Source organism: Emys orbicularis, chromosome 23, assembly GCF_028017835.1.
Source record: "Emys orbicularis isolate rEmyOrb1 chromosome 23, rEmyOrb1.hap1, whole genome shotgun sequence".
NCBI classification, from domain to species: Eukaryota; Metazoa; Chordata; order Testudines; family Emydidae; genus Emys; species Emys orbicularis.
In genome coordinates, this window is record NC_088705.1 from 11,109,472 (window position 1) to 11,124,012 (window position 14,541).

At 60.0% G+C, this 14,541-nt stretch overlaps 1 protein-coding gene across 1 annotated transcript; it reads right to left on the bottom strand.

Moving 5' to 3' along the window:
* Positions 1-1,186: 1,186 nt before the first annotated feature.
* On the bottom strand, positions 1,187-8,974 carry FCN3 (ficolin 3). Its single transcript, XM_065421675.1, has 8 exons — positions 8,884-8,974; positions 7,877-7,999; positions 6,965-7,009; positions 6,229-6,264; positions 4,972-5,099; positions 3,695-3,824; positions 3,147-3,281; positions 1,187-1,428 (listed from the first exon to the last, which is right to left on the bottom strand). Exons 1-8 carry the CDS (start codon positions 8,972-8,974, stop codon positions 1,187-1,189), a joined length of 930 nt encoding a protein of 309 aa, XP_065277747.1.
* Between the last annotated feature and the right edge of the window lie 5,567 nt (positions 8,975-14,541).

The window sequence follows — 14,541 nt, forward strand, 5'->3', positions numbered from 1 at the left end:
CAGAGAAAGACAAAACTCAGCACAACCGCATAGACACATGCACACACGAGGAAAAACACACAACATGCAAATATAGGGTCCAGAGAGGATTTTCCCTGTCCCCACAAATAGCAGGTGCTGGACACTACAAGTGGCATTGTACCAGACTAGATGGATTAGGCTAATTTGCTTAAAAACTGCGGACAAGCGATGGCCTCTGCTCAGGGATGACAACGCCTATGGGCCTATGTTCTCTTCCAGCCTGAGCCAGAGGCTACTGCAGCCAGTGGGAAGGTTCCCGGTCACTTCACTGGGCTCCGGACCCGGCCGTAGGTGCACAGACGACTTCCCTCGCTGCAGTTGTTTCAGGCCAGCAGACAAGGTCACATGAAACTGACAAGCCAATGTGCTTGAACAAACAAAACAGGACGTGGAGACCTTCAGCCCTCCCCAGTGCTGTTCTGCTGGGATCAAAGCCACCGCCGCAGCTGGGCAAACTCAGCCGGAGCCGCCGAAAAGCAGCTGCCGAGCGCGCAGGGAATGTTCAAATGAGCGAGATTTCAAACGAACGGCCGGGAGTGATGCTTTTATTGGGTGCACAGAACACAGCGGCCGCAAGTGCAGCAGTATCGTATGAAATACACGCCAGAGCAACCCTCCACATGCGTGTAATTGGGTCTGACACGCATACACAGGCCCAACGACATGTATGTACACACACAAAATCTATAGCATTCGCTAGTCCTGATCTGGGCAACTCTATGGGAAAGCTGTTTCTGCAGAGGATCGCATGCTACCACGTTGTGTGGGGACATGCACTGAGCTCCCTGTGGCCTATTTATTTGCCTCTGAGCATGTGATGGCGCTAAGCAGCCTCCAGAGAATCTGGACACAACACGACTCAAGGCAACGTCAGATGGCAGGGCCAGGAGAGCAAGGATCTGCCCCGTTGCCTTGGGAGTGAGGGGGGTGATTGCATCAGGAGGGCTGTCCTCACGGGACCTGGGGGATGCACTGGGGGCTTGGATGATCCCAGGAAGGAGTCTTTTATCCCTCCAGAGATTGGGGGGGGGGTAATCATTGGAGGCTCCTGGAGCTGCTGCAGGGGGAGAGGAAGCTGATTTGCTGCAAGAGGCTCTATGAGGCAGCTCAGTCCTGCTGTCTCGGGCATGCCCCAGATCTGCACAGGTTGGACGGGGGCCCCCGGCTAGCGGAGCTTCATTTCCGTGCGTTTGTAGGGGTTGCCAACGCCCTGGCCAGAGACCCAGTCAATGCCGTATCTCTGCTGCTTCTGCTCCCCCACCGCGTAGCCCCCGTTCAGGTTGGCGCGGTAGCAGTCGGTGTACCACCAGGCGCCATGCACAGAGACGGCGCAGTTCTGCGTCCCGCTGTCGTTGTCGCGGTCGTAGGTGGAGAAAGGCTTCCCGTTGTGGAGGCCCAGGGAGTCACCTGCGGGACACACGAGACCCCAGTGCCACAACCGCACCAGGGCATGACCTTGAGCAGCAGAGAAATGGGAGCATTTCCTTTGCCGGCACTATATCCCTGGAGGCAGCACGGGCTCGTGGTCTGGTCTGAACCCAGGACTGGGATCCAAGCTCGTGAGGTTTAATTCTAGGGCTGTGTCATGCCAGAGAGCAGACGCGATGTGCTTAGCACGGTCCCTTTTGGCTTGACTAGCTATGAATCTGGGAGGCCTGGGTTTGCCCAAGGCACTAAGGAGCCACATTTTTTCCAAGGCGCTAGACTGTTTTCAAGGCCTCAGCACCCACAATCAGGGCCAGATTTTCCACCGAGCTCAGCGTCCACCGGGCTGCCGATGTGCTGAACTCGGTGGCAAATCATGGCTTTGCCTCAGTTTCCGCAGCTGTGAAATGGGGATGATAATAATACATGCCTACGTGGTAATGCTTAGCATGTCAACAGCACATTAAGTAATGAATCCTCATACACCCCAGGTGGTACATTATCCCCATTACACGGTGGGGCACAGCAAAGGCTGTGACCTACCCAAGGTCACGCCGTGAGTGTCAGAACCAGGATTAGAACCCCAGGGTGCCCTGAGTCCGGTCCGGCTGTCAGTCCACGTGGGGGTTAATTAGCTAAAGTCTGTAAAGTGCTTTGAAGATGGGCAAGTTTTAAGTGTGACCATTAGCAAAGCTGAGCTGTGGCTCAGATCCGTGAGTGTGGCATTCGGGTCGGGTTTTCCCTGCCAGTGGCGCTCTCGGGGGAAGCGTGCAGGGCCGGGTAGGTGCATCTGCGTAATTCAGGCCAAGGAAATGGATTGCCGAGGCTCCTAGGGATTAACCACCTTAGTGCCCGGGAACCCTGAGCCAGCAGGAGCCCCGGCGGAGGAGACAGACCCATTGCAAAGTGGGCAGTTTGAGCCAGATGTGCCGTTCTTCTGCCTACCTTCAATTGCTGGATAGCATTGCTGCGTTCCTCCTCCCCAGAAATAGCTGCATTTCAGTGCTGGGTGCCGGGCTCCCCAGAGACCCTCCATCCTTTACCCCCTCACAATAGGTTTTTGGGGCATAATCCGTGGACCTACACAAGGTGCTCAGAAAGCCCCCGGGGGGCAGCACCAGAGGCGCGTGGAGGGTTAAGTATTAATGCTGATCAGTCATTATCATGTGATTACAAATGGCTGAGCGACCCTGGAGAAGCACGGCCCATTTCGTGCTTCGCTGCATCCCTTGCTCTGGGAGTTTGGATGCATATTTCTTTGTAGGAGAAGCGAAGGGAAGTGGAACATGTGCTGTCTCTCCCACTCACACACACAATGGGACAGATTCTCTCCCCCGCCTTGGCCTCTTTGTGCTGCTCCCGCAGCGTTCAGGGGCCCAGGCTGGGGTGCAGTCCCCTGGAGGAGGCACTGTGTAGGTCCCCGATAAGCAGCCCATAGGTCCCCATGAAGCCCCTGGCACAGGGACAGAAGGGGGTGTCTCCACAGTATATGGTGCTACGGAGACTCTGAGCTGCTCTGGACTGCGGGGCAGCCCTCGGGAGTTTGCTGGTAGAGCATCCCTGGGGTTGCTCTGATTTGAGCCCCGGAGCAGCCCAGAATCCTGAGGGCATAAAAGTGGCTTCAAGGTGCCTTTGCCCACCTTCCCTCGGGCTGCCCCTTTAGGTGGCGCAGCGCAGAACGCCAGCCAGACACTCCTCACCTGCAGAGCCACCGAGGAACGTCCCCAGAACAAGCTCGTACTTGTCCTCTTCCCCCTTGAGTTTGAAGGACCGGTAGCTGGCAAAGGAGCTGCTGTCATTAAAATTCACCAGGTCCACGCGGAGCTGGAACTCGCCTGAGGGAAAGGGACAGAGCCCAGCGTTAGCCAGGGGCCGGTTTTGGCTCCCTCTCACCTCCAGGAGGGGGATCTGGGCCGGGGCTTCTAGTCACAAGGCAGGGAGGCTTGCCCACCGCGACGCCAGCACACCCAGGGGTGACCATCCCTGTGAGCGATGCCATGTCTTTGCAGGGCAATAGGGCAGAACGACCAACAGTGGGAACTGGCTGAGAGGGAGGGGAGGGGATCCCCCGGGGAAAAGAAGGGGATCAGAGGAAAGGGATATTCCCACCCAACCTGGGCATTTCCAGCCCCTCAGAATGCAAGGGCTGGGTCTAAAAGGCCTCTGATGGGTAATGGCTGCTCGCTTTCGCCCCCTGGAGAGGCCCTGTGGAATAACAGCCCGCAGGACAGCTGCTGGGCTTCCTTACCGTCCTGGGTGAGCAGGTGGAGGTTCTCATTGCCCAACCAGAACTCAGAGAGCTGGTTCCCGAAGCCCTTCTTGTAGGCGCTCCAGGTGCGGTAGAAATCCACCGAGCCGTCCATGCGTTTCTGGAACACCTGGAGGAGAGGAGAGAGAATGGGGGCTGGGAGCTGACCCGGCTCTCATGCTCCGGCAGCCGAACTTCAAACAATAGCTGCAGCCCTGACTGAGCTGGGCCATGGAGGATCCAGAAGAGCAGCTATGGGGACACTAGCTGGAAGTAAAGATCAATTGGGCTGTCCAGTCTCAGGCTTCAGGGCATGAGCTGGTCCCTGGCTGGGGTCAGGAAGGAATTCCCCCACTAGTGTAAAATGTTGCACAGTTGGATACATCATGGGGTTTTGATGCCTTTCCTTCCCACTCCGCCCCCAAAGCACCCAGCGGTAACTATGGCTGGAGCCAGGATAGAATGATCTGTCTGGAGGTGGATCCGCGAAGCAAAACCAGCTCCAATTCCCACTCCCCCATGTGCTGGGGAAGTACCGAGCTAGAGCGGCTCCGGACTCTGCTGCTTGGACCCAGCCCTAGCACATTCATCGCTGGCTGTTAATCTCGGCCAAGCCAGTGAGAGCCTGGGAGTGACACCCCTTTGTGACAGCCCCATGGCCTCCTTCCCCTCCACTCCCCCCACAAGTGCCCAGCCAGCCAGGACGTTCAGGGTGTCAGCCTTGCACACCCCTAGCCACCGGGGACTCACACCATGCCTGGGTGAGCGAAGGGAAATCTTACAAACCAGAGAAAGACAGGTGTGTGGGGCATGCCAGCAGTCAGGGAAAGGTGAGACAGAGATATCTGCCTTCCAGCAATTTCTCTGCTCCGCTAACTCGTGGACTGATAACCCCAGTAATTCCACAGCCTGGGTTATCTTCCTCTACCTCAACCCCTCCTGCTGGTTCAGGGAGATGCAGCAATCTTCCTTGCTTCCTGCCCTGCATTGTAGCTTTACTGCACACTGTCAAACAGCTGCCCCATCCCTCCCCAGAGGTGGCTGCATTCCAGCCATGGGAGACGCGATTCCCTGTGTAGACGGGTTGTGAAGCCCTTCAGGGTGAAAGGCGCTACCTACAGGTAAGGAATGATTCTCTCTTTACCCCTCCCCAGCCACATCACGGCCACATTCTGCTACCCGGGCGTAAATCTCTCGCACTGCGCTGGGAGCAGGCAGCTCTGGATGTGACCCGATCCCCCTTTTCCATCGCTCCGGCGCTAGGATACTGCGTTTACCAGCCAGCCTCCGCCGTCCGTGTCCATGTCGCAGAAGACCCTCAGCGGCCGGCAGTCCGGCAGGTAGATGGTGTGCCAGCCGCTCAGGAACTCCCCTTTGCTCAAAAGCTCCTTGCAGCTCTTTGGCCCTGGAATCAAGGCAGAATTTGGTCCCTGGGGAAACGTGTCTGAGGTCTTGTCTCCTCCCAGAGAGAGGCGCACGGAAGTGGGGAGGGGACGGGACTGAGTGGCTGCTGATGGAATTCTGAGATCCCCTCGCAGTGCTAGGGGGTTACCTTGCTACCAAGTTAGCGGCCACAGCAGGCTCCAGGAACCTGGTTTAGGCTAAATGTCATTTCAGGAGGGTTTCATCTCCATGTAGTGCTTAGCGCAGGGACAGCTGGGAGTCTACACTCCTGGGCTCTAGCCCCGGCTCTGGGAAGGGAATGGGGGCTAGTGCTCAAAAGAACAGGAACTGCCTGTCAGGATACCTGGATCCTAGCTCCAGCTCAGGGAGGAAGTGTGGTCTAATGGTTAGAACAGGGGGAAGTGGGAGTCTGTACTCATGGGTTCATCACTGACTCACTGTGTGCCCCAGGGCAGATCACAGCCCCTCGGTTTCCTCATGTGGGGCTGATAATACGTTCCCACCTAAGTGCTTTGAGATCCTTGGAGGAAAGGGGTTATTGGCTATCATTCCTGTATTACTGACCCGTGTGCTTTCCCGTCCGAAGGAGAGTTAAACCTTCTAAAGCAAGCAGACAAACCAACACAGCCTGCTTATTCCTCTGACGTGAAGGCTACTGCAACTGCAGCAGGCCAGGACTAAACTGCTCCGGGGAGTAGGTGGGGCCGGTGCCTGAAAGGGGAATATTCACCGCTCCGGAGCGATGGTCTTTTGGTTAAGGCACTGGATGAAGACTCAGTGGAACTGGGTTTCTAGCTCTGCCATAGACTCCCTGTGTGACTTGAGCCAGTCACTTCATCTCTTTAACTAGCTCCGTGGGGTCAGTCCGATGAGAGGGGGTACCCCGCGCAGCTCTGTGCTGCATCGTACCAACCTCTTAGTCCATCAACCCCTCTTGGGCCCTTACGATCTCCACCTGTAAAATGGGCCCAGGGCTGCTCTTGGCTATTCAGACTGTAAGCTCGCCGGGGCAGGGACCGTCTCTCGCTCTGCGTCAGCACAGCCCCATGCATGGCGGGTGGATGCCTCGAAGCGCTACGTAATGCACACAGGGGTCAGTCGTTTTTTAAGCGCCGAGGAGGCAAACTCACCGTTCTGGCAGAGGAAGGAAGGGTCTGGGTGGTCTCCTGCCATTCCGAGAAACAAAAAAAAAACGCAGTTAGAAAGCAAAGCTTAGCAGGCGTCCTGTAGAACTTGGTTGGATGAAGAGTGGAAGGTTCCTGTATTACTGCCCTCCCGCCTTGCAATGTGCTGGTAGTGTCTGGGTGCAACATTCACGGCCACCTGCTCTCTGGGGACCTGAGCCAAAGCCCACTGAGGGCAGTGGAAAGGCTCCCTCCCACAGAGACCCCAATCGGCCCCCTGCGGCGTGAGAAGAGGTGGAAATGCTCCAGAGAGAGCCCGTTTCAGGCTAGCACGGGGGAAGGAGGGGGGGTGATCCTGGGCGCTGTCTCATCTCCCTGACACTGGATGCCTGTCCCAAAGCTTCATGCTGCCCCGGGTTCTGAGGGCCTGGTCCCAGTGCCCGTTGCAATCGATGGGAAGGGCTGTGGTGACTTGGGGGGGGGGGGGGATCAGGCCCTGGAGCTCTATTAGCAGCCCCGAAGGCCCCTTTTGAAAGCCACAGGAGAACTTTGGCAGGACAGACTAAACCGACTAGAGACAGAGCAGATAGGAGTGGGCCCCAGCCCAGCCACCAACGCCTCTTGAAACAGGGGGGCTCCCCATCTGAATGCTACGGCTCCTGCCTGCCTCGAATAACAACCCCCCATCGGGTGTAATCTACACCCTCAGCCCCCCCCCCCAAGAGCATTGTTACATAGTTACCTCGTTCCCCCTTCGGTCCCTCTTTCCCGGGCGGTCCCCCGGCCCCTGAAATCCAGAGCAGACACAGAGACGCAGTGAACGCAGGCAAGTGCTTGGGCGCAGCTAAGGCGCAGAACACGGTCTGGGGGGGGGGGGAAGGTCCCCGGGGGCTCTTTTAAAGGGAGACGAACGGACGGACCCAGAGGAAAAAGAAGGGAAGCGCTCAAGATCCATCACTACTTGTTCCCATAGCAACCACGAGAAGCGGCTCATGTGGGCTGCCCAGCTAATCCCGGTGGACGATGCCATGGGGCCTGGAGGAGGTATGGGGGGGCGGGCTCCTGCCCAACCCTACGGGGGCTGGTCAGTTGAGCCCTGTGTGTGGGAGCAAGAGGCACCGGGGGGGCAGAGGGCCAGATTCAGGGGGCGGCGTGGCTATGCCAGCTGGAAGGGCGGCTGGCCCATGAAGTGGTGCCTTGGTCTTCCACCAGCGGAGGGCGAGTGGTTCATCAGGGACTAATCGCCGTGCCAGGAGGGGTCACACACAGTCTGCTAAGGCCCATGCACCAGCCAGAGTGACCACGGGCGATGGGGTCGCACCGGGCACCGCCCAGCGAAGTGCCCAGTTCAATATGGGGTTTGCACCCTTAGCCAGAGATTCCCCGGCTCTAGTGACACCTCTGAGCCATTGGGCCCCATCCTCTTCCGGTGTAAATGGGGCATTGATTTCAATGCCGCTGCGCCAATTGACTCCATATTGAGCCATAGTGCTCCGTAGCTGCCCGAGTCCGATCCCCTCCTTGTGACCGCTGCGTTCTCCACCTTCCCCACAGACCCAATGGGAGCTGGCCCAAGACCACCCCACAGGCCCAGAGGGGACGGCTCCAGCTTGGGGGCAGCGCCTGTTGTGAGAGCCCCTCTCTCATCTCCTACCTCTCAGGCCAGGTTGACCGGGTGCCCCCTTTTCTCCAGGGCTTCCTGCTGCGCCTGGCGTCCCGGGGCACCCCTGTAATATGGTGAGTTTCTCAGCGCCGGAGAGCCCCACCACCTTCACCTCTGTGGAAACACAAAGAGATATGGGAGAAGGCACGATCCCAGCACCTGCTTCGGCTTGGCCCCAGCAAGTCACCTCGTGAGACGGTTCCCAGCATCGCTTACCCTGGCCCCTCTGATAATTACCGCTGGCCCCTCGGTCTCTGTCTCTGGAGGGCTCTGTGGAACCAAGGCTGCTGGACAGGACCTGCCCTGGGCTCACAGGTCAGCACAGCCCAGTGAGGGAGAGGGAAAGGGACCCAAAAGGCATCTACCACCACGTCCGCGTTGCCTCCCTGCTCTCAGCGATCACCGGCCCAGCGATAGCCAACGTCTTCCTACTCCACTGTCCCTGCGCAATGGCCCACTCCATAGCATCCCCCAGTGCAGGGCTGGTCTAGGCTGTGGGGACTGGCCCTGTGCTTGGCGCTCGGCAATAAATGCATCCCAGGGGCACCAAGTGGGTGGGCGGCAGTTGGTGAGCTTTCACCCCTGTTCTTCTAGCCACCCTCCCACACTCTGGGCTGCGCAGCCCATCCCAGCCACGTGGCCTTCACCTTTTTACAGCCAGCTTTAACCCGGGAGGCAGGGACGCCTGGCCCACGTGACATTGGAGTGCATCATCCAGACAAGCTCTCCCCATGACAGGCACGCCCCTGGGGTCCAGCCTCCATTCCTCCCGGCTCAGCTCCAGCCCATCACCCGCTCGGAGCCCCCAAACCCATCCCCGCAGCCAGCCCAACAGGATCAGCACCCAGGGCCCAGCCGTCAACGTCCTGACCCAGCAACTGCACCGCTGGAGCCAGCTAAATGGCTAGAGAACTCCCCCTGCCATCGCTAGGCAATGTGGGTGCCTCAGAGCTCAACCTAGCCCCCCATTGACAGCCCCAAAACAGAGCTTCTCCTACCTGGGCAGGTGCCTGGGTCCCCGGTTACCAGCGTCCAGGTGCAGAGCCAAAGCAGGGCTGGAATAAAGCTCCGAGAGCCGACTGGCCACATCTTCACTCTGTTCTCTCGTGAGCCCGTCCCTCCCCAACTGCCTCTCGGTTTATGTACGTTCCAGGAACAATGCCCTCGTGGGGAGCTTTTCCTGGGAAGTAAACTGGGCTTCCCACCATTGTTCCAAGGCACAAAAGCTTGGCAGCCCCAACTACCATCCTCCAGAGACCCTCTGGAGAGGTGGGGTCGGGCCTCTTCCTCCAGCACAGCACAGCGTGTCCTAGCCAGCTCTGGCCGTGGGGTTTCGGGCGCTGACCCCCAGCTCTGGCCCCGCAGCCCTGGCCTTCAGCCACGGGGCTTCAGATGCCAACAGGCTCCTATCTCTGGCTGCGTGGCACCAACCCCCAATGCTGCTGGCAGCTGCTGGCCCCAAGTGCTGACCCCCATCCGTGCGCTCCAACCCCCAGCCCTGGCCGCCGACCCCGGGTGCAGATCCCCGGCGCTGGCCTTGGGCTCCGGCGGGGGCTGGCTCTGGATGCCAATCCCTGGCCATGCGGCAGCAGGCACAGCCCCCAAGCGCCAGCCCCCAATCCCAGTGGTGGCCGATCCCCGGCCCTAGGCACCGCTCCTGGATGTCGACCCTGGGTTCCGGCGGGTGCTGGCCAAGGACGCGGACTCCTAGCTTCGGCTGTGCAGCAGCGGGCGCGGGTCCAAGTGCCAACCCTGGGCTCTGATCCCTGGCCATGCAGCTGCAGGTGCCCACCCTGGGCTCCAATGGGTGCTGGCCCAGGGCACCGACCCCCAGCTCCAGGCGCCAACCCACACCCCCGACCAGACGGGGGCAGGGCCCCCTGCATCCATCCTCCCTGGCCCCTGCTGCCTCACCCCCCCAACCCCTCCATCCATCCTCCCTCCCTGCCCCTGCTGCCTCACCCCCCCAACCCCTCCATCCATCCTCCCTCCCTGGCCCCTGCTGCCTCACCCCCCCACTCCTCCATCCAGGTCTTAACTTGCTGTGAAAAGTGATATTAACAAACATACCAATATCACTTTTCACAGCATTATTTTTATTATGGATTATGCAAAAACCCCTGCATAAAGCAATGACAAGGCTCTGGCTCCGTACATGCCCATATTTATTTGTTTTCCCTAAAGTTCATTAAGTATTTCAGGAAAAAATGTCAGTGCAGCCCCCAGCCAGAGTTGGTGGCCGCACTCTGAGGCCTCCAAAAATGTGTTGAGAGACCCCCTGTCCTAGGCCACAGGCCATACCAACGCCCTGCAAAGGGGAGACACAGGAGCGAGCTGGGGCAGGCCCGCTCTGTGCTGAGGACCGGGTCAGGCTGACAGCCGTCGGCTTCAGTGTTCAAATACAAGGTACGACCGAGCACAGGGCTGGGAGCCAGGAAGTCGTGAGCTCAGTGCCCAGCACTGAAACGAAGGCCTTGCTCTGGCTGCCTTTGCGTGCCTCAGTTTCCCCACCCGTGAAAAGGGGATAACACCATCGCCCTCACGGTGGGGTCCAAAGCTCACATCCCTAAGTGGTTTGGTTTCTCTTCCTAGGAACAACAGGGAGGAGAGCAGAACCCAGACCGAATCCTTCACTCCCAGCGCAGCTAGGCAGACCGTTTCCAGCCCCAGCCATCGCTTCTCCAAGCGCAGCACCTCCCCACCCATCCTCCCCGCTACACTCCCACGTCCATCTCCACTTGGGCGCCGGTTGAGCATTCAGCATAGTCAGAGGACCAGGGCCTTACTGCTGCTCAGGGCGTAGGGGCCGTGGGGCAGGCCCAGGGGCAGCCCCTGCCGCCGACCCTAGAGAAGGGCAGCATGGGGGAAAGAGGCATGCGCCTGCCTCCATCACTGAACAGCCCCCATTGCCAGCAGGCCGAGGGCGAGAACGAACCACCCACCGCCCCGTCCCAGGTGTACGTGCCAGACCCCACCACCAGAGCGGGGGGGGGGGGGGCTCCCAGGTGCAGCAAACTTGCTCGTCAGGCTACAGGGGCACTGGGTGTAACGTAGCCCCCGTCACTCCCATACACGACCCAGACACCAAAGATCCAAGAAAAAGAAAGTGCTTTTATTTGCCTCCTCTGCGTGCAATAACTCCATCCTCCCACAGCGCTGCATGGCCGGGGGTCGGAGCCCAGAGTCCCGCCAGCCCCAGGGAAATGGAGCCAGCGTGGGGAATAACCCAACCAGCCCCCTCAGAGCAGAGCGGGCACGGGGAGGGGAGAAGCCAGCTGGCAGGCACCAGAGAGAGGAACTAGGGAACATCCGAAGGGGGGGGGGGGTGGTAGGCCACCTTTAAAGAGGAAACCAGCTGTGGGTCCCTTGAGATCTCTGGAAGGAACAGCACGAAGCTCACCTGAGCCTAGGGGAGACCTCTCCTGCTCCCGTAGCCTGGGAAAGCCCTTGTGTCTGAGGATTGGTCTGCCCGACTGGGCAGGGGTTACAAAGATGAAGGCTGGTGGGAAGTTACAGGCCAGGGTGGGGCAGAGGGCTCAGGGCATGTGTATGGGTGGAGGGGGTGGGTGTCACGGTCCTCCAGCAGACAGAAGGTGAAGGCCAAGTGAATGGCTGACCCAGCTTCGCCCCCTTCACCCCCACCCACTGGAATTCTAGCAGGAAAGGGGAGCTCGCCAGCCCCCCCGGGGGGAAGGAACAATCAAACAGAGCTAGAAGGAGGCAGAGCTGCGCCGTGGAGGGTCCGGCGAAGGTGGGTTGAGCCTGTCAGCCCCGGGGGTCCATCCATCCAGAAAGAGCAGGGCCAGGAGGGCACCCTGAGCTTCCTAAACAAGGCAGCGACATCAGGTCTTGCTGGGGACTGGCCTGAGGCTTGGCTGGAGCACATGTGGCCCCGGGGCTCTGGGGCCAGCCCTCCCCGCGGCGAGTCTAACGGACACGACACGGCTCCGAGCCCGGAGGACCCGGCCTGGTAGCGCTTTGCATAGCTCCGCGGCGCCCAGCTCTCCTGCCCCAGCAAGGAGGGAGAGGGGCGCGGGCGAGAGCAAGCAGGGCAGCCGGAGCACCGGCCGCCTCGTCGTCCATTCCTCCTCCCACAGGAAACCACTTCACCGCCCCGCCCTGGGCAGCGGCCGTCAGATCCTAAGGCGGTGGGACAAAGAAGAGAGCTCACCAGCGGGGGCCGAGTGCCACCGCAATCGCTGCCGCCGTTCCACACCCCAGCAGGCTGCTGTCCCGGACAGGACTGGATGCCCCAGGGGTTTGGCAGCACCAGGAACCCTTCACCACCAGGTCGCTGGTTCACTCCCAGCCCAGGGAGGCAAGGTCCAAGGGCTGCTGGGAAGTGACAGGGCCGTTCCCAGCAAGGAGTCTAAAACAAGCGCCTGTCTGGGCCGAGATACCACGTCTCTAGGGGACGAGAAGGGCTCCCCCTCCAGGAGACGGATGCGAGATGTGGGCAAAGGGGACCCCGACTGTCGCTGGGGCAACGTACCAAAGCAATCACGCTCCCCTTAGGAAAAGACACCCCTCCCTTCCCATAGCTGCTTCCACACTGCAAGGACCCCCCCGCTTTCCCAAGGGAGCTCTGGGCTGAGGATCCTCCTCGGTCCCTAAACCAGGGCTGGCACAGAGCGGAGACGCCCGCTGTCGATCTGGCCCCAAGCGGGTAATGTCATTAGACGGGCAAATAAACCGTGGGTGGGGGACGGACAGACGCAGACAGACACAGGGTTGCTTTCAGGGAAACAGGCCAATTATGCACAGCAGCTGCTCCTACCCCCCGAAAGCCATTTCTCAGAGGCTGCCTGAAGCACAGGGACACGGCTCCTTGCTTCCCCCAGGCCGGTTGTTCTGCCCCCCGCCCTTGAAAACCCAAACGTTCTCAGCCGTGCCCCCGGCCCCCCAGGACTTAACGCCTGCGGCGGGTGCTGGAGATGGTCTCCCGCAGACCTTTCTATTGGAGCGGGGGTGCACACCTGGACAGACATCCATTCGCCCTCGCAGCCCAGCGGGGCAGGGGAACCAGACACCTGCTACAGCAGCACTCGCCCGCGCCCGGCGGGTCAGCCCAGTTTGCCTGGGCCAGTCCAACTCTGCCAAGGGATTTCCATGCCTTGAGCTACACCCACCCTCCCAGCCCCGGCCCTCCAGCCCGTGCAGGGATCCGCCCAGCAACAAACAGCCACCCCGGAGAAATCAAACCGCGCAACTTTAATTCCGCGCTCACAAGGCTTCGGCCCACTGCACGCAGCATGCCCCCAGCCGCCCCCCAGGGACCCACACGGCAACACAACGGCACAGCAAGAGCACACGGACAGCTGGGGGAGGTGGGGAGTGGGGAGCAGGGCTGCCCAGAGGATTCAGGAGGCCTGAGGCAAAGCAATTTCGGGGGCCCCTTCCATAAAAAAAGTTGCAATACTATAGAATACTATATTCTCGTGGGGGCTCCTGTGGGGCCTGGGGCAAATTGCCCCACTTGCCCCCCCCCCGGGCGGCCCTGGCGGGGAGGGGCGCACACCCCTTTAACCACCCCACCTTCCCCTCGCAACGGGTGCGTTGGGGAAGGGGGGACAAAGCGACACCGGCAGACGTGCTGCTGGCTCGGGGTTCAGAGCCATCTGCCGCTAAGCTGCCTTTTGGAGAGACCCCGCTCCTAGGCGGTGGCTGCCATCCAGACGGAGCGGGGAGCCGCTGGCTGGAGGGGATGCCAGCGGCCAGGAGCGCCCGGTATTTTAGAGATGGCCTCACAGCGAACCAGCAATGCCTCTCTCCTAGCGTCGCCTGCCCTGCCACATGGCGGGAGGGGGAGTGAAGAGAACAAAAATCCTCCTGGGGATTCAGTAATCAAGTGAGAAATGAAGGGACAGGATTATTTGGAAACTGCTCTTGGGGGGGGGGAAGAGGACATGAGGGGCAGGCATCTCGCTGCCCCTCCGCCTAGCCCCGGCAGCAGGAATCGCCGGAGGGAGAGCTCACAAGACCCGCTCTGAACTGGACCCTGTTTGCACCCCAGTTGGGGGGAGCTGATGGGCTCGGGGATAAGGCACCGGGCTGGGATTCAGGAGACCTGGATTCGATTTGTGGTTGTGCCATCGAGTGCGGGCGGCACACGCTTCGGGCCAGATTTTCAGAAGTGCCCAGCGTGGGAGGGGCTGACCTCGCTGGAACAGTCTGGCCGATGGGCTCGCAGGGAGTCAGTTCCCCCTCTGTAAAACCGGGATGATCCTTCCTCTCCCGCACCCTTTGTCTTCCCTATTGAAGACAGTCTTTTGGGGCGGGGTCTGTGTTTCACTGAGCCTCTGTACAGCCCCTGACACCAGGGGGCCTGATCTTACTCGGGTCTTCTAGGCACTACAGTGCTAAGAGAACAGACCCTGCCCGCTCCATTGAGCGTACGTGGGACAGCCGGGAAAAGGGCCATGCAGAATTGCTCCCAGCAGGACACACTCCACCGCAGATTTCAGAGGCTCTTCTCATTGTTATATGACGTGCCGCTTCGCCCCTGTAACGTTGTCTCTGGCGTCTTCCAGCCAAGGACCCCACAGCGTGTTACAGGTAGCTATTACTACTGGACAGCCAGGGAAACTGAGGCACGGAGGTTCTGCAGGGAGCCCAGTGGCACAGGCAGGAACAGAACCCAGCACTCCCACTCTAAC

What these genes read in the sequence shown, in the direction of transcription:
- FCN3 (XM_065421675.1), bottom strand. Translation starts at nt 8,974, where the DNA reads ATGTGGCCAGTCGGCTCTCGGAGCTTTATTCCAGCCCTGCTTTGGCTC. An exon ending in CGGTCAACCTGGCCTGAGAG is followed by an intron (nt 7,010 to 7,876) that starts GTAGGAGATGAG and finishes TCTGGATTTCAG; the next exon opens with GGGCCGGGGGACCGCCCGGG. An exon ending in CCACCTGCTCACCCAGGACG is followed by an intron (nt 3,282 to 3,694) that starts GTAAGGAAGCCC and finishes CCTTTCCCTCAG; the next exon opens with GCGAGTTCCAGCTCCGCGTG.